The sequence below is a fragment of the Phyllopteryx taeniolatus genome, chromosome 6 (assembly GCF_024500385.1).
Source record: "Phyllopteryx taeniolatus isolate TA_2022b chromosome 6, UOR_Ptae_1.2, whole genome shotgun sequence".
Classification (NCBI taxonomy): domain Eukaryota; kingdom Metazoa; phylum Chordata; class Actinopteri; order Syngnathiformes; family Syngnathidae; genus Phyllopteryx; species Phyllopteryx taeniolatus.
The window spans coordinates 7245784-7272380 of NC_084507.1; the positions used below are offsets into that span (position 1 = coordinate 7245784).

The 26597-nt window shown below is 41.9% G+C and overlaps 1 protein-coding gene across 7 annotated transcripts in view; it reads left to right on the top strand.

Moving 5' to 3' along the window:
- The window catches only part of znf516 (zinc finger protein 516), a 55607-nt gene that overhangs the window by 16196 nt on the left and 12814 nt on the right, over positions 1-26597 (top strand). For all 7 annotated transcript variants that reach the window (XR_009788930.1, XR_009788929.1, XM_061776262.1 and 4 more), the window contains 2 exons: positions 20072-22327; positions 25313-26533. Coding sequence is in view for 5 of the 7 variants with exons in the window: in XM_061776262.1 (XP_061632246.1) it covers positions 20587-22327; positions 25313-26533 (2962 nt within the window). In the remaining 2 variants the exon portion in view is untranslated. The remainder of the gene's footprint in view (positions 1-20071; positions 22328-25312; positions 26534-26597) is intronic.

The following is a 26597-nucleotide window of genomic DNA, read 5'->3' on the forward strand; positions in this document are numbered from 1 at the left end:
GGAAATTTATATCATACAATGTCATTGTTGTCAAATAGCTGCTTGCACTATGCAAAACACTACTTTTATAGTAGTACATGTTGTATTTGTGGAACAGCATCTAAATTATGACATTAGTAGGTAGTTACACAACCGCTATAATATTTTATTTTATTATTTTTTATTTTTTAAAATAAGATTGAATATGGCGCCACGGTGGCCGACTGGTTAGTGCGTCAGCCTCACATTTCTGAGGAGCGGGGTTCAATCCCCGGTCCCGCCTGTGTGGAGTTTGCATGTTCTCCCCGTGCCTGCGTGGGTTTTCTCCGGGCACTCCGGTTTCCTCCCACATCCCAAAAACATGCGTTAATTGGGGACTCTAAATTGCCCGTAGGTGTGAATGTGAGTGCAAATGTTTGTTTGTATGTGCCCTGTGATTGGCTGGCAACCAGTTCAGGGTGTACCCCGCCTCCTGCCCGATGACAGCTGGGATAGGCTCCAGACCCTAGTGAGGAGAAGCGGCTCAGAAAATGGATGGATGGAAGATTGAATATATTGTAAGAATTTATTTATTTAGTGCAGCAAAACAATCAGACCGAAATGCATTCTGAGCTAAAAGTTGGATGTTCAGAAACTGATGATTGTAGGATTTCTCTCGAGGTGTGTAGTCCCCATTTTTAGTAACTATATCCCACAGTCTTTGAGTCTGTGTGTATGTGTGTAAGGCTGTCCACTGCTGCGATGTGGAGAGAATGACGGTGTGTATAATTCTGCAGCACTTATTTCTTGTGTAAAATGGCCTGTCATCTTATGGTGGATGACTGGCTGCTTGACTGAGTTAATGACTATTTTGCTGCTTGGCTGTTTGTACAGTAGGTAACTCCCGTTGGAAGTGTGTAATCTCACCAGGGAAAGCTACATAAACATGACTAATGCAGCATTTGACCTCTTCTCAGGTACTCACCTAAATTTACCATTTTAAATTGAATGGCATGGATTGCATGTCCTCTCTCATCTTGTCCTATTGATTAGTTGTTGCAAGTCCTCAATCATCCACGCATTCCTGAGTTACAGACGTTTTTCTGCAGAGAGGCCTGAATTCAGTCATTCTTGAGCTTATCTATGTCACTAGCGAAGATCTCCGCCTTCCCTCTCCGCTCCCGAGCCAGTGCTGTCAACAGAACAAACACGTGTGCTCTCACAATTGGGGTTTCTACACGGAGGCAACCAATCAGATGAAAGGGGGCAGTCTTAGCCAAATATGGACAAAGCGGATACAAAACTGGGTCAAACAGAAGTAGCTATCAGAGGGTCCTTTTCTGGACACGTATGACAAAACCAAGGTGTTTTCTGAAATGAAATTGACACTTTTATAGTCAATGTTAAGAGAATCACTCTATGGAGGTCTAAATAGCCAAAATACCCATTTCCACTGACTTTAAACCATCTTGCATCCTGGTACTCATAGACATCTAACATAAATAGATCCCACCTTGGCTCGGAATTGTACGTAAACGTCGTCACCATATTAAATATGGAAAGTGGTGTGATTGGTGAAGATGTCCTCATTCATTTGCTTCTTGGTGATGTAACAACCATTTCACATTCAAAGTCAGATCTCATGGGATTAAACGGAAACAAAACCCCAAATGTTTTTACAAGAATACATTGGTTGTGCCACCACTAGTCTAAATGTGGCGTTCTGTTTGATATTGCCTTTGTGGAATAAGAATGAATCAGATTAATTTCATTTCAAGGGGGCCGCCATGTTTGGCAATTTGTCCCTGTGATGGTGATTAATAAGAATGAATCAGATTAATTTCATTTCAAGGGGGCCGCCATGTTTGGCAATTTGTCCCTGTGATGGTGATTAACATCACAACTGCTCTCCTGCTTGGATTGTGAACGACACATGACCAAACCCGGAAAACAGATAGCGGACTCCCCCCGTGTACGCTGCGATACCTAGCATAACTACGGATTGATGACATGATGATTTGAACCCAGATTTACTAACATTTTGTCCAAACCAACGTGTAATGAAAGATGATGGTCTCTCCATCATGTTTGCTAAATTGCAAACTACCTGGTGGCTTGCTAACTGTGTTAGTTGCTGTTGCTCATTAAAGCTTCTTTTGCAAGCTAAAAGTCCCTCGGTTTGCCTTGTGAGACTCATCATAGCCATAATAGTAATGTACAGTGGCTTGAATAAGTAATTTTAATCTGATTATTTGCTGGAGATTACTCGTTGCGCAAAAAAGTGGTCATATTACCGTAACACCTCATACTAAGCAACATATTACTGGGATCACTATTCATCAATTTCAATCATTAAATACAGTACATTTCCTAAATTTCAAAATGGTCAATTGTTGCAATGTTAATTGTGTTACACTTATTTTTAGGATGGACATTTTCAGCATACAACAGCCTCTCCGTCCTCGTTATTATCTGCCCCCCTTGATCGCTCTCCCTCAGGTCTTACTCTACCACTCTATCTCTTGCTGTGACTTTACATCACTACTTAGCACTTATCGTCCCTCTGCTGCCTTTCCTCTTATCACTTGTTCTGCATTTTCTACTCTCCTTGACATCCACCTCTCTTCCTCCATTCACATGCCCTGTTTCCCCCACCATTAGTGTATATTTCTTTCCAAACCCGGCAGGTTAACAAGCTGGCATGATTTCATCAATAAGAGTCACTAAAATAAGATTCACCCAGATGGGCTGCTCGACTTGTTTTTTTATTTTAAAGCTAGTCATTGTGATCATAATCTGTCTTTGTCTGTCAGGTGGCATATGAAACAAATGTGTCATGTAGTTGAAGTTTCATTGTGTTTTGTACAAAAACTCTTCGTCCTTACAATGTGATCACAGTTTGTTATTATCATAAACAAGCCCAATTCCTGGAGACTATCTCTTTCCTATCATTGGCAAATAAATCCAGGGCAGATGTTTAAGCACAATTTCTACCACCTTATACACTCTTTAATGCATATATAAATATAATTTATTCATTTGCAGGCCATACCTGATCTTTTTGTCATGAAGGAATATGTGGGTTTTCTCCGGGCACTCCGGTTTCCTCCCACATCCCAAAAACATGCATGATAGGTTAATTGAAGACTCTAAATTGCCCGTAGGTGTGAATGGCTGTTTGTTTATATGTGCGATTGGCTGGCAACCAGTTCAGGGTGTACCCCGCCTCCTGCCCGATGATAGCTGGGATAGGCTCCAGAACTCCCTCGCGCGACCCTTGTGAGGATAAGCGGCTCAGATAATGGATGAATGGATGGATGGATGGATGGAATGGGGATGCATGTTCAGTGTAATCCATTCTGTGTAATATTAATGACCTCCAATCTATAAACATTGTGATACTTCTTAAATTTAAAAATCTCTATTAGTTTTACTGTGACTTGCCTTATAATATTGCAAAGATTATTATTTGTTTTCGATTTTATGGTCACAACAAGTAGTGGATGGTCTTGTTCACATTTTTAAAGCTCAACACATTTATACTTTGATTTTTTTTGTCATTATGAATACGATTTGAAGATTAAAGAAGGGGTCACCAACCTTTTTGAAACTGAGAGCTATGTCTTCAGTGCAGATTAATGGGGCTACCAGTTTGAGACACACTTCTGAAATAACAAAATTCCTATAATTTCTGTAATGTTATATTTAATAATTAATTATATTCATCTACTATATGGGAAGAAGCGGTAGAAAATAGATGGATGATGGATGGATGGGAAGATACTGACCACGTTGATGGTTTTTCACAATAATTATCAATAATGATTTAACATGGTAGAAGATTTAAAGTCACTATGCAACCCTTTCTTTCTCTACATTTCTGTAAGTGTTAAAATTTTCAAATGGAAATCACAACATCCCATCACTAGTGAGCTATTTTTAGAACAGGCCCACGTGCTACTCATGTGATCCTTGGAGGCTACCTGGTGCCTGTTGGTGATTCCTGTGCTAAATTGTCTTTAGGTGAGAATGTGAGTGTGCATAGTTAGCCACCAGTCGAGGATATACCCTACCTCTCGCCCAAAGTCACCTGGGATAGGCTCCAGCTCAGCCGCGACCCTAGGATTTCATTATGACCTTGTCATTTGAGCCAGTGTTTCTCTTTTTCTTCTTTTTTTCATTATGGTAATCCAATAAGGATATATGTATTGTGCATTAGTATCACACTTTTTGGCATGATTGTACTTTCCATCAATGTGTGAGACACCAAGCAATGTTGTTTTTTTGTTTGAGCCCACACACATTCTCTGTAGGAGATTTTTGTGCAACGCTATCCTTGTCAGCTTACTGTAGTTTTGTGTGCATGAGTTTGTGCTGGCGGCAAGGAAGAGTCCAAACCAGGTCTGTTGCCCTTTTATGTTATCATACTGTATCTACCACTGACAACTGACTTAGCTGTGGCCCTGGAGATAAAAACAGGTTTAAAATCAAGCTACATAGCAACCGAGAACAATATGATCTCAAGTAAATGTGAAGGCTGAAGAATTAAATTCAAGCGTCAACATTTTCATTTGGTGTAGACATAATAGACGACGGACACTTAATACCCAAATACTCCATTAGATCACCGGGCAGCTATTACCTGGTGAATGTCACAAATTGCTATTTGTTTATAAATGATAAGAATTTAACTGCATTATTTTTATTCATATTACAGCTCATGCCCTTGTAGTTACAGTAGCTGTTGTGCCCTCTAAACACATAACCTATTCCACAGTTTTTTGTTTGTTTTTCCCCTACAAGATACATTTATGCTCATCAATTGAACTCTAAGCCACATTTTGAAGTATTGTTTTTTATTTATGGTAATATAAAGAAAACTATAAATCTGTGATATAGTTTAAAATGGTACTGTAGCTGCGTAGTGTGCTTTAAGACATTGTCCTCTATTTGTTTGTGCAACCAATCACACACTATTTCACCAACAAAGATTAGTAGTTTGTTCACTACGAAGGGCTATAATAGCTTCTCTCCATTTGATCATCTTGAAAAAAGGACTATCGTAGTGCACACTATCCCACTTAAAGATTTAGCGCATCAAAATCGTTTCCAGATATTGTGAAGGACAGGTGTGTGTGTGCTTGTGCATGTGAGAGTCCTCGCTTATGGCTGGGCCTTCTTGGCGCAATGACGAGCAAAATAAAACGGTTACATCAGTGTGAGTGTGTGAAAGAGTGGTGGGTAGTGTTGAGGTCACCAGTTTAATTACACTTCACAGAGACTGATTTAGGTCTTGCAGAGGTTGTTTGGGGCTGCAGATGGATGGAGGACAGCAGGGAATAGTAGAGAACAGGAGGGAGATGGTAACGAGAGTTCTGAGAGGAGCGGACATGCTGACATTGAGTGAAAAGACAGAGGAATTTCAATTTAGATTAAAATCGAGCATTGGTACCTGGCGTACTCTATCCATTTTCACAGATATTTTATCTTTTAATTTGCAGAAACATTTTTGTATTTTTCTGACCTATTCATTTAACCATGGTATTTTTTTCAGCAAATGCTTACGGTTTGGAAGAAAGCACTTAGGTGAATAGAAAACATTAAGACATCAATGATTGCGTTAGTTGTAATTATAATGGTACAGTTCTGAATGTTTTGTACTGTATGTGCTCATGTACATAACATTAATTGTTATTCTTCATTGTATGTCCTTATAAGGAAATAACCAAGATTAGTGTGAATATTGTTTCACTTAGGGCCATATGCCCCTATACGTGCAAGAGGGAAAAGGCATGCTGTTTTGTACTTTTCAGGCAGCTTAGATTATCCCTAAAATTTAAAAGCCTCTTTATACTCCCGCGGCCGACAACGCCTGCATTGCATCACGTGACCGACGCATTGGGCCGTGCGGCACCTGTGCGTCACTTGATGTGCACACGGCACAAATTGTTGCTGCGCGTAGAATGCCGCAGAGATCATCTCTCGTGATTGGTCCGTTTTAGTCACATGCTGTGATGACGTACTCAGCGTTTACCTTGGTTCTACATATCACATTTGCCGCTGCCTTCTTGATCGATTTTGCAGCATAATTAAACTTATCATCTGGTCATCTAGGTCCATTTGTTCTAGCAGACACTGTTCCACGGTCGCCATTGTTGTTGCTTTGTTCCTTGTTCCGGAAAGGAAAGTAAAAATGGCTCCCGGAATTGGCCAAAAAATGCAGAGTAAACGCCACCCTGTGATGTCCTAGCCAATACCAGCCGTAGCGACACCCCCGACTTGGAGGAGAACTGTTGCACATTTTCAAAACAGTGCACGTGGATTGCGCTAAAGTATAATGGCAAACTGCGTGTGGGATAGCCGTAGTGATGTCAGCGCTGTCGTCGCCCGCGCGAATATCAAGAAGTCTTAAGTCTTGTCACATTTGCACCTTCATGCCAGATACTGACGTGGGTGGAGCAATCCTAAATTATGGGCATTCCCTGTCAAATCTGGCCTTCCCGTGTATTGAGTTAACCACAGTCACACTTAAAGAGCCACTAAAGTGGCAAAAAAATGCCTTGTAAATTTGACATACCACAGAGAATAGTGTTTTTAAAAAGCCTGCCAAATTTGAATGCATAAAAAAGAAAAAAATCACCATGTACTGTATGTAAAGTAAGTCTCTGAAATCAAGAAAATAAGGCCCACCCACAAGTTGCAGGGCTGTGTGGGTGTGTCTGCTAAAGGCACTGGAGACAGACAGCCCTTCACCTGTCAATTAAATATGTTCGCTTGTACGTTGTGTGCTCAAATTGTCTGGAGTCAGCTACTGGCTGAATAATGTGTGCCGCTGTGGTTATGGTTCATAAACATCTAACTTTCCTGTGTCTCTTTTATGTGGGGGACGCACACACAACAACTCTGAGCAAGCCGCTGACGTATTAAACGATCCCACCGTTGTCGAGCGAGGTCCTTAGCTCGCTAGCTCGTTAGCGCTCGCCTGATTTTAGCGTGCATTATTCAGGTAAAAAAGAAAGGTCACATAAGACTACAGTACTTGTTTTTTAAAGCTATCATACAGCAGGGAAGAATGATGCCAGCCATGATTTACGGATTAGAGACAGTGGCACTGAAGAAACAACAGGAAGCGGAGCTTGAGGTGGCGGAAATTAAGATGTTGAGGTTCGCTCTCGGAGTGACCAGGTTGGATAAAATTAGAAATGAGCTCATCAGAGGGACGGCCAAGGTTCGATGTTTTGGAGACAAAGTTAGTGATCAGACTTCGATGGTTCGGACACGTCCAGAGGAGAGAGTGTCTGTATTTTGGTGGAAGGATAATGAGGATGGAGCTGCCAGTCAAGAGAGCTAGAGGAAGACCAAAGAGAAGGTTGGTGGATGTTGTGAGGGAAGACATGATGGCAGTTAGTGTTAGAGAGGAGGATGCAGGAGATAGGCTTACATGGAAAAGGATGACACGCTGTGGTGACCCCTAACGGGACAAGCTGAAAAAAACGAAGATACAGCAGGGAAGAACCAACAGAGCTCTGTCACAGATCAGAAAGCTCTTCAAAATACAACATTGCTTCCACCCATCTTTTACTAATACATGAAAAAACTAAAAGAAAAAACCTAGCATTGGTCGCACACTACTCAGTATAGTGAAAGAGTTTGTGTAAATGTACATGCATGTGAGATTCAAGCTTTAAAACCGAATTAAAAGGGAGATTGTGAAGTACGGTAACATCATTGTTTATTATGAGCAAGAACATGTTTTCTGTAAACTGAATTTAACGTGGAGAAAATGAGAATGCACCCAATGAAAGCTAAGTTTCTCTGTTTGTACGACAGTTAAAATATTTTTTTCCGTATTTACACTATTTATTCAGTATAAATATAATGGAAATTAGGGAGGCACAAACATTTTTTTTTCTTCTACCGATACCAATAACCTGCTTTTTCTCCAAGCAGATACCAATACTGATAACGGATATAAGTTTTTCTTAAAGGTTTCCAGGCCAAGGTCCCTCAAACTAATGGAAACCTAGCGCGTGGACTCCCTACTTAAGTATATTTTAAATAATTGTATTGTATACAGAATGCATTTTTATTCATATGAAATATAATTAAAAGGTGGCACGGTGGACGACTGGTTAGAGCGTCTGCCTCACAGTTCTGAGGACCGGGGTTCAATCCCCTGCCCCGCCTGTGTGGAGTTTGCATGGTCTCCCCGTGCCTGTGTGGGTTTTCTCCGGGCACTCCGGTTTCCTCCTACATACCCAAAAACATGCGTGGTAGGTTTATTGAAGACTCTAAATTGCCCGTAGCTGTGAAGGTGAGTGCGAATGGTTGTTTGTTTATATGTGTCTGCAATTGGCTGGCGACCAGTTCAGGGTGTACCCCGCCTTTTGCCCAAAGATATCTGGGATAGGCTCCAGCACGTTCGCGACCCTAGTGAGGATAAGTGGTATGGAAAATGGATGGCTGGATGGATGTTATCTACACATGATATATGATAATAAATGATGATATATTAGTATAAAACAATTTTAATTTTAATTGTATCCATCCATCCATTTTCTGAGCCGCTTCTCCTCACTAGGGTCGCGGGCGTGCTGCAGCCTATCCCAGCTATCATCGGGCAGGAGGCGGGGTACACCCTGAACTGGTTGCACATATAAACAAACAACCAGTCGCACTCACATTCACACCTACGGGCAATTTAGAGTTGTCAATTAACCTACCACGCATGTTTTTGGGATGAACTGGTTGCCAGCCAATCGCAGGGCACATACAAACAAACAACCATTCGCACTCACAGTCATGCCTGCGGGTAATTTAGAGTCTCCAATTAATGCATGTTTTTGGAATGTGGGAGGAAACCGGAGTGCCCGGAGTAAACCCACGCAGGCACGGGGAGAACATGCAAACTCCACACAAGCGAGGCCGGATTTGAACCCGGGTCCTCAAAACTGTGAGGCAGATTTGCTAACCAGTAAACACTGTGCCGCCTGTATACAGTATAACATGTAATGTAATATAAGAATAAAATAATATATTTTTATGGTCTCTATACACAAATACAATTAGATTGAGATGTGATGCAATGTATAAATGTACTTTGTTATTGTGGAATCAATACTATAGTATTGATAACACAATGAAATTGTTTTTTTTCCTCAAATTTGAATAATGCACAGGCTCAAATCTTTTTTTATTTTGAACAATATAAGAACAGACGATCATTCATGTTAATGTTTTTAAAGACATTTTTGAATTTGTGGTTGGGCAAAGAGCGCCAGCCAGGGGAGGCATGTTGGTGTTTGAGCAAGCCACCAGATGCGTCATTAGTGGATAAGAACTCACACTTTCCTCGCCGAACGAAGGAGGGCCGTTGTGTGTTTTGATGTTAATTCCATTTATAGATTATCTAATTTATTGTCCAGTGAGCGAACGGTGGAGGGGCATTTGCAGGGGTTAGCTGCTGTTACATTAGCTTTTAGCCCTCTGCGACAACCGTGCTTCCGCATGCGGCCAAACTGCCCCTGCTTGCTCCTCTATCGGCTTGAGCTCACTTTTTGTGACATTTTTGTTTGTTGGTGTGGCGTGAGATTTTTCAATTGTAAAATATGTGCCTTGGCTCCATATAGGTTGGAAATCACTGCTCTAGTCAGGTCATGTATTCTAATCAGTCAGGTCAAACCAGCATTACAGCATGACAGAAATCATGGGCGCTAACTTACTGTAATTAAATTACTTTATTGTAATTAAATTACTTTACCCACACCGAAACTTTAGAGCATGTTTCGACAGAACTGCGGCATGTTAATGTACAACCGTTAGTGCTAGCACTAGCTTGCTAGGCTATATAACGTTTTTGTTGCCTGCTTGCGAGCCGTATCGTATTAAAAGTACGTGACCATACCTCAAGCAAGCCTTAAACGAACGTCCTCTCCTGTCCTGAGCACAAGTGACCACCAACACACGTTTTCCCTATTTTGTCCTTATAATACAGTCGGCGCGATCCACTCTTGTTGTCGTCGCCACGGTAACGAGTGTATCCAGTCGCATTTGTGTTGACAAGATAAAGCCCAATGATTGTAAAAAAAACGGATGTGGTGGTATCAAGATTACAAGATTTTATTGCAGTAGTCTGACAGTGCGATCGTGAAAGATCAAATTTGTCTTGTCGTCTGATCTGGGCATTACGTGTTGTCTGTCACAGACGGGTTGTCTTATTTTTTTTATAATTTTATTGGCCATCAGATGTTTACAGTACTACGTCAAAAGGCTAAAAATAAACTAGCTTTTGGATTCAAATATACTGTGGACGATGGCGACGCGGAGTAAATGTCTTTTGCGGAGCCATTGATCGGATCGGCGAATTATGACATTAAAGCCGATCAGCCGATCAGCATAAAATGCTAATTATCGGCTGATACCGATCAGGCCGATAAAATCGGTGTAAAGTCTAATAGTTATCAGTCCGATAGTTATCGTGCATCCCTAATTGAATTGGTTCACGTGCAAAGGCTCTGTTAGAAACTTCCTAGTACATTGTATATTTTTGCCTTTGCTTTGGAAGTTGACACAATTACTGAAGATTAATTCATGTCATTTTTCCAGCCCTGTCACACACCCCTATGCAATAGCTCTGTGCCCTCCCACCCTCCCACCTGCTCCCTCTTTGGGAAGGTCTGCCTTAATCCCTACTAGATACAGCCATGTACTTCTTCTGCATAGGGACTGATTTGGCATATCATATATATCCTCTCTATAAAGTTTTCAATGAAATGTGGACAAAAAGTTAAAGGCTGCCAGCAAAGATCAGGTTTGATGTCAAGACTGTAAGGTTAGGCAAGGCAAGTTTATCTGCAGAGCACAATTCATACACAAGGCAATTCAAAGTGCTTTAAATGACAGCAAATAAAATAATTCCATAAAACATACAAATAATCATTAATGAATTAAATTGAAAGCGAGGAGATAAAATGTTTTCAGTTGTTATATGCACAGCTAAATACAACTGTTTTCAGCCTGGATCTAAATAAACATTGTCAGATTTGAGGCTCGTCTCAAATTTTATGGGAGACTGTTCCAGATTTTAGCAGCATAAAACTGAACTGCATCCTATCCATGTTTAGTCCTGACACTCGGCACTGTCAGGAGACCAGTCCCTGAGGTTCTCTGAGACTGAGAAGGGTCATATGGCTATAACATGTACTGTACTGTAGTCTGCGTACTTGTGGTAGGACACTTTATAGCTTCATATTAGCTGGCAAAATAGAAACATAAAGATTGAACAATAGGGATTCCAAGATTGGGCAACAACAACAGTGGTGATAGCCATTTGGTTTGAGACAGTTACAAATTTCAACAACGTACATCCTGTCCTCGTGATAGGAATTGTACCAGTTTAGAGCAGTACCACAGATTCCCACCCAGTGTTCTTACCTCTGTAAAAACATCACCTGGGTCGACTGTGTCAAAGGCAGCACTCAGGTCGAGCAGAATTAAAACTGAGACTTTGCCAGCATCTGTGTTCCGGCAGATATAATTTCTCATCTTGATCATATCTGTTTCGGTGCTGTGGTGGTGATTAAATCCTGACTGAAAAGTATCAAAAGAATTATTAGACAGGAGAAAGTCAGTAAGTTGTTGGTATACAACTTTTTGTAGGACTTTCTGTTAAAATGGCAGTTTTCATATGGGCCAGTAGTTGTTTAGTACTGTGGTATCAAGACTGCTCTTCTTTAGAAGGGGCTTAATGACAGCAGACTGAAGTGACATAGTGTGACCAGAGGAACAGTGGCGGTAACAAACTGCTAGCACAAAATTTTCATATCGAGTGGGTATTGGTAACTCATCAACGCAGTACGTCGATGGACCCAGACTGGAGATGATCTCTTGGACTGTTTTGTCAGTGACAGGTGGGAAATGTGGCAGCTCTAGGTGTCTACCTGGCTGCATAGTAGTTATTTGTGTAATGGAAACTTGCATTTTTAATGCCTTGAAATTTGTCATTGGGTTATATTGAAAAGTCATTGCACTTAGATGCAGAGGTTAATTCCAAGGGCAGTAAAACTGGAGGGTTTGTTAATGTGTTTACTGTGGGAAATACGACATGGGAGTTGTTACTGCAGTTTGTGATGATTTCACAAAAAAAACTTCCTTGTCTGTCAAAGTCTCGTAATCCTTGAACAACTGCAGACCCAACTGTTGGTTTTGGTGTAACAGACAGGTCAAAGTAACACAAACGTGATCAGATAAAGCAACATCACTGACATTCACATCTGAAATACTAACACTCTTAGTAATGAGCGCATCTACAGTGTGCCCTCTGCTGTGGGTGGGCCCAGTCACATGCTGAGTTAGACCCAACAATTCAAGACCAGAAGTGAGCTCTTTCAGTGTGCCTATGATTGGGTACACCCACATGCACATTCAAGTCCCCTGTAATGACTAAACAGTCGAAATTACTGCAAAGAACTGCAAGTAATTCAGTAAAATCATCAATAAAACAATTCTGCCATTTGTGTTTGTTTCTGTGGAGGATAGTTTAAACTCCATTTTGAATGACACATACACAAAGGATGAAAAAAAAAGACAATTTGTGGGTGAGTATATCGTCCCTGAATATGGCACAGACACCATGACGCCTCTGGTTTTGTCGTGTTTCAGGCACAAAATTAAAGTGAGGTGGACTGGACTCAATCACTGTAAAACAGTGAAATACGATTTTTTTCAGACAAAGCAAATACTAGCTCATTGTGGCCATCAGCCATGTTTTTTTGTTACTGTTTGACTGTGTTTGCCTGATGTCCGAACTTGTAAATTGCATTTGTAACTTCCTAGTTTTGACATATGCAGCATTAAGGATGGATGCGTGATTTGTGTTCAGTTTTAGACAAGAGTTTAAATCAGGTGTCAATTTATATTTAGCAGTTAGAAGCTCATCAGATAACAGTCTATAGTATAGCTATTCCCTTATATTGCACTTCTGCTATTTTCTTACATGCTCAAGTATGGATCCAGTTTTAGAAATGAGGAAGCAAAGTGTACACATTGCGTGCCTGTGTGCATGAAAGAGAGAGAGAGAGAGAGAGAGAGAGAGAGAGAAAGAATGCTGCTCTGCTGCAGGGGGACATGGGGGGGCGTCTACAGACTGGAGCACCCAGGGGTTAACGACTAGTGTGAGAAAAACAGTTTGATGGGGGGGAGCATGCACACCCAACACAGAGACACGCATATGCACATGTACCCTATCAAACAACAACACAGTATGCAGTGCTATTGAGAGCGAAACATGGCCTTTAGCATAGTTGTACTGTATTTTGATCACTAGATTACATTAAATTGTATAAGAATAGATAATGATTACCCAATCTAGCTCTCTAATTTTGATACTGGTGTGTAACCTGCAGGTGATTATCACTAACCACGAAGAACAATTAGCCTATAGAAAGTTGGATCACATCTGTATCATTAACTAAATGACCTGAGACTGAGAACCCATCCTTTTCCCTTGTGGTATGTCAAGTAATCCCACTAGCATGGAGCGGTCACCAAAATATAAAATAACAGTATTGACCTAAACACCTGCCACTTCCTGCACAAACATACACACAGACCCAGTGGACTCTTTATCTAATGGCCCTTCTCACGCAAATTGGGTGGGGTGGGCGTTGAGAAGGGACAAACAGAGCGCCCCCCCCATTGTCCTGGTTTGGTTTAATGCTTGGAGGGTGGGGGGGGTTACTGATAGAACCGAGGATAGTATGGGAATAGGGGAGGCCAACAATGCCACAAAATCCCCCACTGCTCTTACTGCTTATGAGCATGACCTGCTGTGACAGTCCGGTGACAGAAACTGACTAAATTGTGGTAAATCAGAAGTAATCTAGAGTTAGAGCCACAATCTGGATAACATGAAATGTTTGGAAGATTACTTTTGAAATGTAGTTGGTGACGAATACATGTTACCGTGTTGAAAATGTAATTGTAGTGTAACTATTTCAATTACTTTCTCAAAGTAATATAGCTAATTACATTTGATTACATGTTGCATTATGTCTGTACAGAATGTGGAAAAACACCATACCATGTTGACCTAATGACAAATGTGCATAATTTAGGCAATATTACTTCCTATGACAACCCAGACAAGTGATGTAATACAGACAGAATATTTGTTTCATCTATGTATTATTACATTTGCAGTATAATATTTGTAGATTTCACTTTCAGTTGCAGACATGAACTTTTCATCTTTTCAAAACCGTTCTCTAATTGAATCAACATTTTTTTTTCTCTACGAACTTGTTTTTTTTCATTCCACAGCTGCCCTGGAAACCGTCCATTTTCTCTGTGTACATTTTGGATGGACTGTAGGTCTGTTTGAGAATGTGTGTGTGTGTGTGTGTGTGCGTGTATACATCCAGCTGAGCTTTACCCCTCTCGCTCTTCACTACAGAGCTACAGCAGACCCCCTTGTCTAGTAGTTTAGCGCAACGAGGGAGCGGGGGTGGGGGGGGGGGGGGGCTTCGGCAGTTTGTTCATAATGGATTATTGATTGGTCTGAGAATACACACTGTGCATGTGTGTTAGTGTGTCACTGCATTTTAGGGAGAGCACCACTTTCTTTGTCCCACTCTGAGCAGCTAGTGTCTCCAATTCATGAGCAATTGTGTAGAGGCTAACAAGATTTTTTTTCTTTGCAAAGCATTCACTGTATGTTCTCCACTGCAAATCAGTGTGTGTGTGTGTGTGTGTGTGTGTGTGAGCGAGAGCAACCCTCTGTACAAACAGTTAAACTTTCAATGCTGCCTGTATGGAACACAGTTAAAACCCCACAGTGTGCACATCGGCTTCCAAAAGATGTGTGGGCAAATTTAAAAGCCCCCTCTGTTTTGCGCCTTAATTCCACATTTGCACTGCTTGTGTGCGGGTGTGTGTTTGTCAGCATTCAGACAGAAGGTTCACTATTGATTCTCCACTGTGTGTATTTGTCCTCAACTTTAAATTAGATGTCTCTTGGTTTGTATGGAACATCAGCGCATCAGAGATGACGGCTGTCCCTCACGAGAAGAACACAAATCATCAGTCAAGGAAGCGTTGCATTGTGAATGCATAAAATTAACTTTAAACCTTTGGGGCCATGTTGAAGGTTCTTGTCAGAATCAGAATCAGAATCAGAATCATCTTTATTTGCCAAGTATGTCCAAAACACACAAGGAATTTGTCTCCGGTAGTTGGAGCCGCTCTAGTACAACAGACAGTCAATTTACAGAACACTTTGGAGACATAAAGACATTGACAAAAAACAACAACAAACAACAATTGTGCAAAAAGATGCAGAGTCCTCAGTTCGAATGGCTAATATCGCAATAGTCCGGTGCAATGACCATTGTGCAAAGGGCACTGAGACTTCAAGGAGTGTATGCGGTTTAAAGTGACGAGTAGTGCGATAATCTGGGACAATGGTTGTGCAAATGTTACAGATACTCCTCAATCAGTGTGCAAATGGAGCAGATGCTACTCTGGCATGAGTGGCCACTATATGCAAATAGTGCAGCACGGCGAGACAACTACAGTGAGTGCACGAGTAATACATAATTGGCCCCACAGAAATGTGACAACGAACTCAAGTCAAAAAATTGCCAGCTTGTTGTAATGGAATTGTAAGTTAGCTGTTTAAGAAGTTGATTGCAAGAGGGAAGAAGCTGTTGGAATGTCTACTAGTTCTAGTTTGCATTGATCGGTAGCGCCTACCTGAGGGAAGGAGCTTGAAGAGCTGGTGACCGGGGTGGGGAGGGTCCGAGAGGATTTTGCACGCCCTTGTCTTATTTCTGGCAGCGTGCAAGTCCTCAAGGGTGGGTAGGGGGGTACCGACAATCCTTTCAGCAGTTTTGATTGTCCGTTGCAGTCGGAGTTTGTCCTTTTTTGTAGCAGCACCAAACCAGACTGTGATGGAAGAACACAGGACTGATTCGATGACCGCTGTGTAGAACTGTCTCAGCAGCTCCGGTGGCAGGCCATGCTTTCTCAGAAGCCGCAGGAAGTACATCCTCTGTTGGCTTGATGATGATATTTTCATGACTTTGATAGATTATATTACACACAGCACAGCCGAAATTGCTAGTATCCATCCGTTAAAGAAAGAAGACAATGAAATAACTTACGAGATTTTTGACTCGTATATATTGCATATCTGCATATATATATCCAGTACTTATTGCATATAAATATATATATATACAGACCCTTTCCAAAAAATAAGAATATCATGGAGAAGTTTATTTATTTCCATAATTCCATTCAAAATGTTAAGTTTTCATAGATTATAGATGCAGGGCCCACAATTTAAACAATTTCAAGTATTTATTTGTTTATTTTTACATAATTTGGGCTTCCAGCTCATAAAACCCACGAAATCAGGAATTCCAAAAATTTTAATTTGTGAGGAACTCACCATCCACTTCTTTCTCAATCTTGTAGAAAAAAAAGAAGAAAGAAATAAGGGTTAGATTAAATCAATCAAAATACGGTACTTTCAAAACGGTATGTTAATCTTCAATACTTGGTTGGGAATCCCTTTGCTTTAATCACTGCCTCGATGCGCCGTGGCATTGAGACAATCAGCCTGTGGCATTGCCTGGCAGTTACGAAAGCCTAGATTTCATTGATGTTTGCTGTCAGTTCTTTGTTTTTGGGTCTGGTGCCCCGCATTTTCCTCTTGATAATACCCCATCGATTCTCAATGGGGTTTAGAATCCAGTCAAGCACTGTGATGGTACGGGCATCAAACCAGGTTTTGGTGCTTCTGGCGGTATGGGCAGGGGCCAGGTCCTGTTGGAAGATGAAATCTGCATCTCCATACAGATCCTCAGCAGAAGGAATCATGAAGTCCTCTAAAACATTCTGGTAGACTGTTGCGGTGACCTTGGATTTAAGAAAGCAGTTTACCAACACCTGCACTGGACATTGCACCCCAAATCATGACTGATTATGGATATTTCACACTGGAGCTCAAGCAGCTTGGGTTCTGTTCTTCACCCGTCTTCCTCAAAACCCTTGGACCTTGATTCTCGAATGAAAGGCACACTTTACTTTCATCGGAAAAGAGGACCTTGGACCACTGGCCAACGGTCCCGTCCTTCTCCTCTTTGGCCCAGTTGAGACGCTTCCTACGTTGGCTCAGGGTCAGAAGTGGCTTGACCCGAGGAACACGACAGTTGTAGCCTATCTCCCGGATGCATCTGAATGTGGTGGTTTTTGAAGCTGTGACTCCCGCCTCATTCCACTCTTTCTTGATCTCTGCTAGATTCTTGAATCTTCTCTGTTTGATAATCTGCTGAAGCCCACAGTCATCCCTTTTGCTGGTGCATCTCTGCCACATTTTGTCCTTCCACTTGACTTTCCATTGATATGCTTGGACACAACACTCTGTGAACAGCCAGCCTCCTTAGCTATGAACTTCTTTGGCTTACCCATCCTATGGAGGGTATCAATGACGGTCTTCTGGCCAGTTGTCAAGTCTGCAGTCTTCCCCATATTGAACCCAACAGACATTTTAACCAAACTGAAGCAATTTAATGACACCTGGGGAAACCTGTGCAGGTGCTTTGAGTTTAGTTGATGATTAGTGTGTTAGTTGATGATCAGTTTCAAACATTTATGGCCTGGGCTGAGTTCATCACAGTATTCTAATTTTTTGAATTCCTGATTTCATAGGTTTTATGAGCTGGAAGCCCAAATGATGTAAAAATAAACAAATAAAAATTTTTAAAGTCCCTCTATCTATACAACTGGAATGCAGTATGACGTAGTTACTGCTGCTTTTATATAATATTTGAAATGGCAATAAGCTATGTGAACACTGAGTGGGAGTCTCAGTTTTTGGTGTTATCTACAGTACAGTACACAGGTATTTTAAAGTTTTTAACCCACTTCTGATTTTGTCTTCATTAAAGCTTCACTGATTTCAATTGTATAAATAGCCTACATAAATAAGTGGTTCTGGTACAGGGTATTAATTTTCAGTGCAAGATAAAAGGACGTATGATGGTTCGTGTGCGTAAGTCCTCTTGTAATGGTGATTAATTATCCTTTTATAATTAGAGCCTGGCAATCGCTCCACTATGATCTTTAACAATAGCATCAGTGTAATTTCATATAGTCCACCATTTGAGTTTCTAGAATCCTCTCTTAATTTTCATCTTTCAAAAGTTTCAGAATTTTAACAGTGATGGTATAATATAGTTGGTGAAAGTCTATCTTGTTCTATAGCAAGAGAGTTTATTGAGCTAATTTGGGGTTAATCTTGTTGTAAATATGGTAAACCTATAGGGTAAAGCAGAAGTCTTGTTATTCAAAAAACAAAATATTCTAAACAATAACTAAGCAAGTAATGAAAATAAATCTCATTGCCTGTGGCTAAAGTAAATAAACAGTATGTGAGATTAAATTTGTCCACAGTATCACAGTATCCCTCTTTCCTTCCCTTTCATTTTGACCCTGACTGCGACAGCATTCAGCTCCAGTGAGAAAAGAAGGTAAATTGTCTGAAGAGCCACTTCCTTTTGTGTACTTAAGAACCTTGTCATGTGAGTGAAGGCGGGCTTGTGAGGCCATTATGGGGAGGGAATATGGCAGCGCTGCTGATCTTGCTGATGTGAACACGGAACATCCTCCCCGCTCTTCCCCCACCGCGATTGTGTAAAGTGTCAACTCAGCTGGTGTGGCTTCAGAGCCCCCAAACCCTGCACAAATCACTGCACAATCATGCAGATGGATGTTGTGCATAAATACAGTTAAAGGCGATGGACACAGCCACACTTAATCTACAAGCAGTAGCCATATAGTATAAATGTACAATTACTGAGATCAGGTACAAGACCTGTATCAAAGTTTGAGCATTAACCATGTGTGTATGTGGTCAGCACGTCTTCCTCACAGTTGTTCTGGATTTCAATCTCCACATTCCCATTTTCTACATGGGTTTTCTCCAGAAAATCCGTCTTCCTCACACATTCCAAAAAACATACATTTATCCTTCCATCCATCCATTCTCCTCCGCTTATCCGAGGTCGAGTCGCGGGGGCATCAGCCTCAGCAGGGAAGTCCAGACTTCCCTCTCCCCAGCCACTTCATCCAGCTCTTCCGAGGGGATCCCGAGGCTTTCCCAGGCCAGCCGTGAGACATAGTCTCTCCAGCGTGTCCTCGGTCGTCCCCGGGGTCTCCTCCCGGTGGGACCTCACCAGGGAGGCGTCCGGGTGGCATCTGAATCAGATGCCCGAGCCACCTCATCTGGCTCCTCTACTCTGAGCCCCTCCCGGATGACCGAGCTTCTCACCCTATCTTGACCCCGGACACCCTGCGGAGTAAACCGCTTGTATCCGGGATCTTGTTCTTTCGGTACATACATGTACATACATAGGTTAATTGAAGCCTCTAATAGTTGGTGAGGTACCGTACAGTTGTATGGGTATGAATGGTTGTTTTTCTGTAATTGACTGGCAACCAGTCCAGTGTGTACGCTGCCTCTTGCCTAAAGTCAGCTTGCTTAGGCTGAAAGGGATACGCAGTAGGAAATGAGTGAATGAATAATCAGCTCAGTTTTTAGCTCATGATGTGTAAGTGTACCTAATGAAGTGTTCGATGAGTCTACATTTTTTTTTTCCGTTTTAGGATAGCGTGACCAATCTTCCTCATTTTTAATGTCTATCTTACTGAAAGGACTAATTCACTCATTAGAAATAATCTTAGAACATTCTCATATTACCTGTTCCAGTTTTATATTAAGTGTTACTGTTGCAGTCATAGCCTCTTATCTAGTTTTTGTTGAGCTGTGTACACAAATGTTTTCTCTGGGTACTCTGGGTTCCGCCCGGATACAAAAAATATGCAATTGACTCACTCACAAATAACCGGTCCAGGGTGTACCCCACCTCTCACCCAAAGTCAGCTAGAATAAGAAGTGTAATAGAAAATGAATGATCAAATGTACACTAATAGTGAATATGTCAGTGCAAACAATTTTGCTAACATTTTCTTTTTGTCTCTTTCCCATCTCCTCCCCATGCACCACTTTCTATCTACCTCAATATTCCACTTTCTTTGTCTTCATTCTTAGGTGGATTTTGTAGATGACTGCTGATATGTGTAAAATATGAAGATGGAGGACAGATGCCAGTGAAATGAATGAAGAAAGGAAGTGTGGTTTAATAATCATGATATCGAGACTTTTTGAAATGATACCTCAAGAGATGAAGAATTAAAGTCCCTCTTTATTCAGAGATAATTAAACATCAGATACAACTTTTTTAGATCTCTATCTCATAATGTTTACACTGTAAGGCATACACTGTTTTCTTTATGTTAGGGTACTGGTAGAACAGAATAATTCATATTGACCAAAATTACTGAGAGTGATAGATGAAGATGGCTAGATGGCATTGTTTCCTGTAACCAGACAGTGTTAAATGAGTTGCTGTGACAGCAGCTTCATCTCTGAATGACTGCAGGCAGATAGCATTTTAATTAACTAACAAAGGCCAACTTGACATCTCTAGATGTGCAACGACAGATAGCAGTAGATTGAGCTTTTTTGCCTGAAAGAGGCCAGGTAAACAGGGTAGATCAAATCCCATGACGAATCCTAGTGTGGGGGTGATGGATACCCAGGTGAGAAATCAGAGGGAAAGGTTGACTCCCATCAAGGCCAATTCTAAACATGATATTGAGGGTGAGGATGACAAAATATCAGGGTCTTACGACTGCAATGTTTGCGGCCGCAGCTTCCCTTTCCTGAGCTCTTTGTCACAGCATATGAGACGCCATACTGGTGCACGCCCTTATAAATGCCCCTACTGTGACCACAGGGCCTCTCAGAAGGGCAACCTCAAAGTTCACATACGCAGCCACAAACTGGGCACGCTCTCTAGCCACCACTCCAATGAGGACGAAGAAGGGGGCGCAGAGGAAGAAGAGATGAGTGTTTCAGAGGGTCTTGATGGAGGCACAAGTCCAACCAAGAGCAGCTCAGCTTGTAATCGCATGATCAGTGGCGATAATGCAGACAATAGTCGCAGGAAAGTGCCTGTAAGGAGCTTGAAAAGAGAGAAACCTATAAGTGACCAGCAGCCTTACTGCTGCCGTCTTTGTGGCTATGAGGCCCAGAGGGAAGACCAGCTCCTGAGCCACATTGAGAAGGTCCACATCACTGTGGACACAGGCGAGCAGACATGTGTTAAGGAAGAAGTCGTGGCTGAACCAGTTGAATCCCAGTGTGATGGGACCTTTCCCTGTGAAACCTGTGGCCAGGTGTTCACACAAGCCTGGTTCCTAAAGTCACACATGAAGAAACATGCAGGAATCCTGGACCATTGCTGTCGCATATGTGGAAGACGCTTCCGTGAAGCTTGGTTCCTTAAATCCCACATGAAAACACACAACACCAGATCACGCTCTCGTGCAAAATCTGATTCTACTGAGCATCCTGCCACTATCAATGATGTAGCACAGGATCCTGAAATTGTTGGCTATTTTGCGTCTGTCTACCAAATGTGCTCGAAATGTGGGAACCTGTTTCATTGCAAAGAGAGCCTGAGAGCTCATGATAAAGTCCACAGTCTTAGTTATGGAAAGAAGTCTCAGAACCAATCACAACTCAGTGATGATGAGGACTCACCAGCCACAAAGAAACGTTTGCTTGACTATTTAGGCCTTCAGCCTGTTGGAACAAAAGTCAAGGAGAATGAAAGTGATAAGATACAGGGTCAAAGAATCACAGAGCTTGATCCAGTTTGCAGCTACCAAGCATGGCATTTAGCTACAAAAGGAAAAGTTGTAGAACCAGTAGAGAACAACAAGCCTTCCAGTGATGCAGGAAGTATTGGAGAGGAAGAAGGTGCTACAGCCGCTGTAGTTTATGAGAAAGAGAATAGCAGTTTTGCCCTTCAATCTCAAGAAAAACGCAGCACAGGTCGCCGCAACAGCTCTGGTTTGGGAAACCAAGCCTCATCTGGAGACCAGACACCGGAAAGCCTCAGCGATTCAGAGTACCGACCGTCATCTCGCCAGGAACGGAGACGACCATCCCAGTCGCAAGGTCCCTCTAAATTCATTGAGTGCTTTGAATGTGGCAAGGTGTTCCGCAGTCGTCACCAGATGATTGTCCACCAGCGAGTGCATAGAAAGGATGGGGGCAGGACATCAGTGGGCGACAAGGAAAAAAGCAGAAGTAAAGACCAGTGGAGCTCCACCAGTGACCCAGAATCAGGCTCCCCAAACCGACCTTTTACCCCGGGGTATGGAGATTCTCCGCCAGCCTCCACTTTCAGAGACCAGGCATCTGAGATGGGCACTGCTAACTCAGGAGAGTTTCCAGGTTAGTCACTACTCACCAAAGAAAAATGCTTGACACTTTCACGGTGTGGGGCATGTCTTTTTGTCTCTGCAAATGGTAATGTTATCTTGGAGTCCAATAATGTGCCTTGATCAATGGATGGTTGGATTAGTTAGTGTAGGTTGGTATCTTTAGGGGGGACGACAACCATAAATCTACCAATGTGTTTCATTTTTCTGACGGTGTAATGACGTTTGTTCACTAATAAATACACTATATGGGCACAAGAAGTGATACACTTACAGGAAATCTAATGGAAGATACCAGCTACTGGGGGAATTGTTGTCCATTCATCCAGAATAACATTTGTGAAGTCAGAGGTCAGTGAAGATTGACAAGTGCGCCTGGACCTCAGTCTCTCTTTTACTTCATAGCCAAGGCTTCACACCGGTGCGTTGTTCTACACCAAATTCAAAACAGAAAAGGGCTTTTCCCAAACTATCCGCATTAAATTGGAAACATATCAATCCATCCATTTTCCATACCCTTTATCCTCACTAGAATCCCGGGCGTGCTCGAGCCTATCCCAGTTGACTCTGGGCGAGAGGCAGGGCACACCCTAAACTGGTCACCAGCCAATCGCAGGGCACATATAGATAGGCAACCATTCACAGTCACAGTCACACCTACGGGCAATTTAGAGTTTTAAGTTAACCTACCATGCATGTTTTTGGGATGTGGGAGGAAACCGGAGTAACCCACGCAAGGCACAGGGAGAACATGCAAACTCCACACAGGCGAGGCCGTATTTGAACCCGAGTCCTCAGAACTGTGAGGCAGATGTGCTAACCTGTCGTCAACCGTGCTGCAAAATTGGAAGCATGTGATTATCTAAAATGGCTTTGTGTGCTCAAGCATAATACTTTTGTCCACATAGGATTATGGTGCCTGTGTGTATGACAGTGGTAACAACCACTCTTCTCTTTTTGATGTGCTGACTTAATTTGCTGGCATAGCATCATAAGCATGTAATAAACTGAAGTTTCATTCATTGCTCATTTCAAACCACCCACTATAGTCTCATGACTCCACCAACGGGTAGTAAATATCTGGTCATGAAATAGGATTTAGGGTAGTTTTCTCCTCAGCTCTTCAGTGTTTGTGGAGTGGTAACAGATGCCACCATGTGGCTGAATATCAAAACTTAAAAGTACTTGTGTTGCATGTGTTTTTGTTACATACTGCACTGTAAAAATCACTGTTCCTAGAAATTATCTTTACAGTTTCACAGTGCACATATCAATGAAATACAACACCTTTATTAAATCTCACTGCCTTTTATTGGCATGGCAGTTAGGGAAAGGACATTTTTGTCACATCAGTAACCAATAAAGTGTATAAACAATACTGTAAAGCTAAACAAAAAGGTTAATCTGTCCTTGCAAGGGCAGACCATCGTAATTATGTGGATGAAATTTGGCAAAGTAAAGCTTTCTGTGTATGCAGCAAATGAGTGGGCTGTCTTACTCAGCTTTTCAAAACGTCAGTGTTAATGGCTAGATGCATTTGCTGTAAATGCTCAAAACTGTAAAGAGAGCATTAGCAGTAGTTGTTCCTAGTTTTCCCTGCTCACAGTAGTGATCAAAAATAGCAGAAACATTTCTTCAGGCATGATTGAGCTGTGAGCTATTTCAGGTCTTCCTGTCTCAGGAAACCCCCCCCTCATCCCCCTGTGTGTGAGTAGATTTTTTATTGGGTTGGTGTTTATCTCGTTACCTATCTTTATGCATTGTTTTACTATCATGACCTCTAATTTTATTACTTTTGCAACACCCAGTTAACATCATGTGTTACTTTAACAACCCTAGCAGTGGTTTTGGTGTATGTATACTTCAGAGTATTCACTCTGAGAAGATGAAGATTGAAATTGTATTCTTGTGTGCAAAATCAACAATGTGTAAAGAATGTGGAAAGTGTGTTTTGCAATCATCAAATGTGGACCCAAGATAAAAAAAAAAAAAAAAAAAAAAAACCAACAACACAATTTGTATGTAACATACAAATGTAGTGTGCGATGGTGTAGAAATACATTACAGCATGAGAGATGGACAAATCATTTAGTAACCTTATTTAGCTATAAGGGGGGTTGAAAAAGAAAACACCCCTCTATTCAGGGTGTTGTTTACTATCACTGACAGTAATGGCAAATCAAGTCAATATAGAATGTTTTGTTGTCATTGCATGGTTATTCCTAGTGAGTTTATAGTGTGTTCTGTATATGTTACATTATTGATATGTTGTACATACTGTACGGCCTATTCACATGTGCTTGTAATTAGATTTTCAAGACTTAAGAGATTTAAAATTGTATGGAAAAAAACAAACAAACAAAAAAACAACAGTGGCCTGAAAAACCATTCATATCCATGTTATCAGTAGACTGCTAAGCTTCCTATTCAGCTGTTTTATCATGGCAGCGTGTGAGCTGTGTATGTTGGTCATTGTTGCCAACAAGAAGTCAAACGAAAAACAGATGACAAGTTACTAGTGTACAAAAAAAAGGTAGAAGAAAATGGTACAGAGAGGATCTGTAATGTGACCCTGTGTGTGTCTGTAGCTGAGAGATAAATTAATGCATTTCATCAGACTTTTTTTCTGTTTTTTTTGTTTTGTTTTTATTGTTATTGTTATTTTTTTTATTGTAACACGCTAGATAAAACTTCTGTACTGAGTGTTAATTTCAATGACGATGGCGTTTTTTTCTCTCAAAGGTGGGGCGTCACCGCCCTCAAGTGGAGAAATCTTAAAACTGCACACAAAACTATATTCCTGTACAGTAGTCTTATTTGCTCAGTGTAGAACACCTGAATCTTTTAAATTTAATACAGTAGTAGTTTCAAAACAATATTTCGATTCATAGTTATAGAATCAAAATGTGTTTCATGAGCATAATTTTTTTCAGTTATTGTGGTGATGAGTAATTTGTTCAATATTTGACCTTTTGTGTTTTACATTGCTCGTTTACAGATGAGAAGCCTTATATCTGCAGCCTGTGTGACTTTGTTGCCACTGAGTCACATACCTACCTGGCTCATGTCCGTGTCCAGCATCCGGCTGCCTCCGAAGACAGAACCAGTCCCATTCTTAGAGTCACACCCAATGGATACCCCAAGTTGAAGAAAGAAAATATTCCATCCCCTCCTTCTCATCCTTCAAGTTGCTCTTCTCCCCTTGAGCCTGTTTTGACCCCTGTGGACTTATGTGTGAGGGTTGAGGGTCACAGGGGCCAAGCCCCCATCACCCTAGACAGGAAAATCCTCCCAAACCACAAATGTTCCTTCTGCTCCCATTGTACCCTCTATCCTGAGGTTCTGTGGATGCACCAGACTGTGGCTCACCGCATGACAAGTAGCAGCTCCAATCTGGTGCCTAAATGGGCTCTGAAAAAAAACACCAAGGGGCCGAGAGACTTGGCCTCCAGGAGACGTACTGGCCCCCCACCAGTCTTGGAGGGTAAGGACTGTCCTCCGCTGCCAAAACTTGCACGTGCCCAACGCACACGGCCCCCAACCCAGTCCAACGAAGTACTAAAGAAGAACAAAACAGGCTGTCGTGCAGGTACAACCTCATCATCGTCCTCTCACTCTTCATCTTTATTGTCGAGACCCTCCACTTCCACCTCAGGATCTCATGCTGCGAGAGTCTCTCAGAATCAGCCCCCCCGCTCCAGACCCAAAGTTGATATTTCCTGGAGGAGCTCGCTGTCATCCTCCACCTCTAAGGAGAAGAGTACCAGCACCCTCTCCCGTTCCCCAGCACAAAGCCTCAACTCTGCTACAGCTTCCAAAAGGGCAGAATGTTACATGATGCCTCGGGAGGGACTTGGCTTCATGCTTTCTAGCAAGTACAGTACCCAAGCAGAGTACAACCGCGCTAGAGGCTCCTCTCATCAACCACTCACCAACTCCCATGGCCAGCTACAGACTAATGCTACGAGGCCTAATAGCGTCATCCACAGCTCCACAGCGGGGCACTACGGAGCGATGCAAGCATGTGGTGGCATTCTGCAGACTTCTTCATCGTCATCCCTAACCTCAGAGGCTCTTGGGAATGTGAAGCAGGAGCAAACAGCAGAAATCCTAGAAATGCCAAACAACATCCTCAGCTTCCTCAAAAACTACAGCCCCCATGAACTGTCTGCGCTGTACCACCACTGGGGTGCTACTAACTCACTTTTGGATCCTAATGGTAAGGAAGTATTTTTGTTTTCTTTTTTTCTTTTGATCAATATCGCTCACAAAGCAATGAGGTG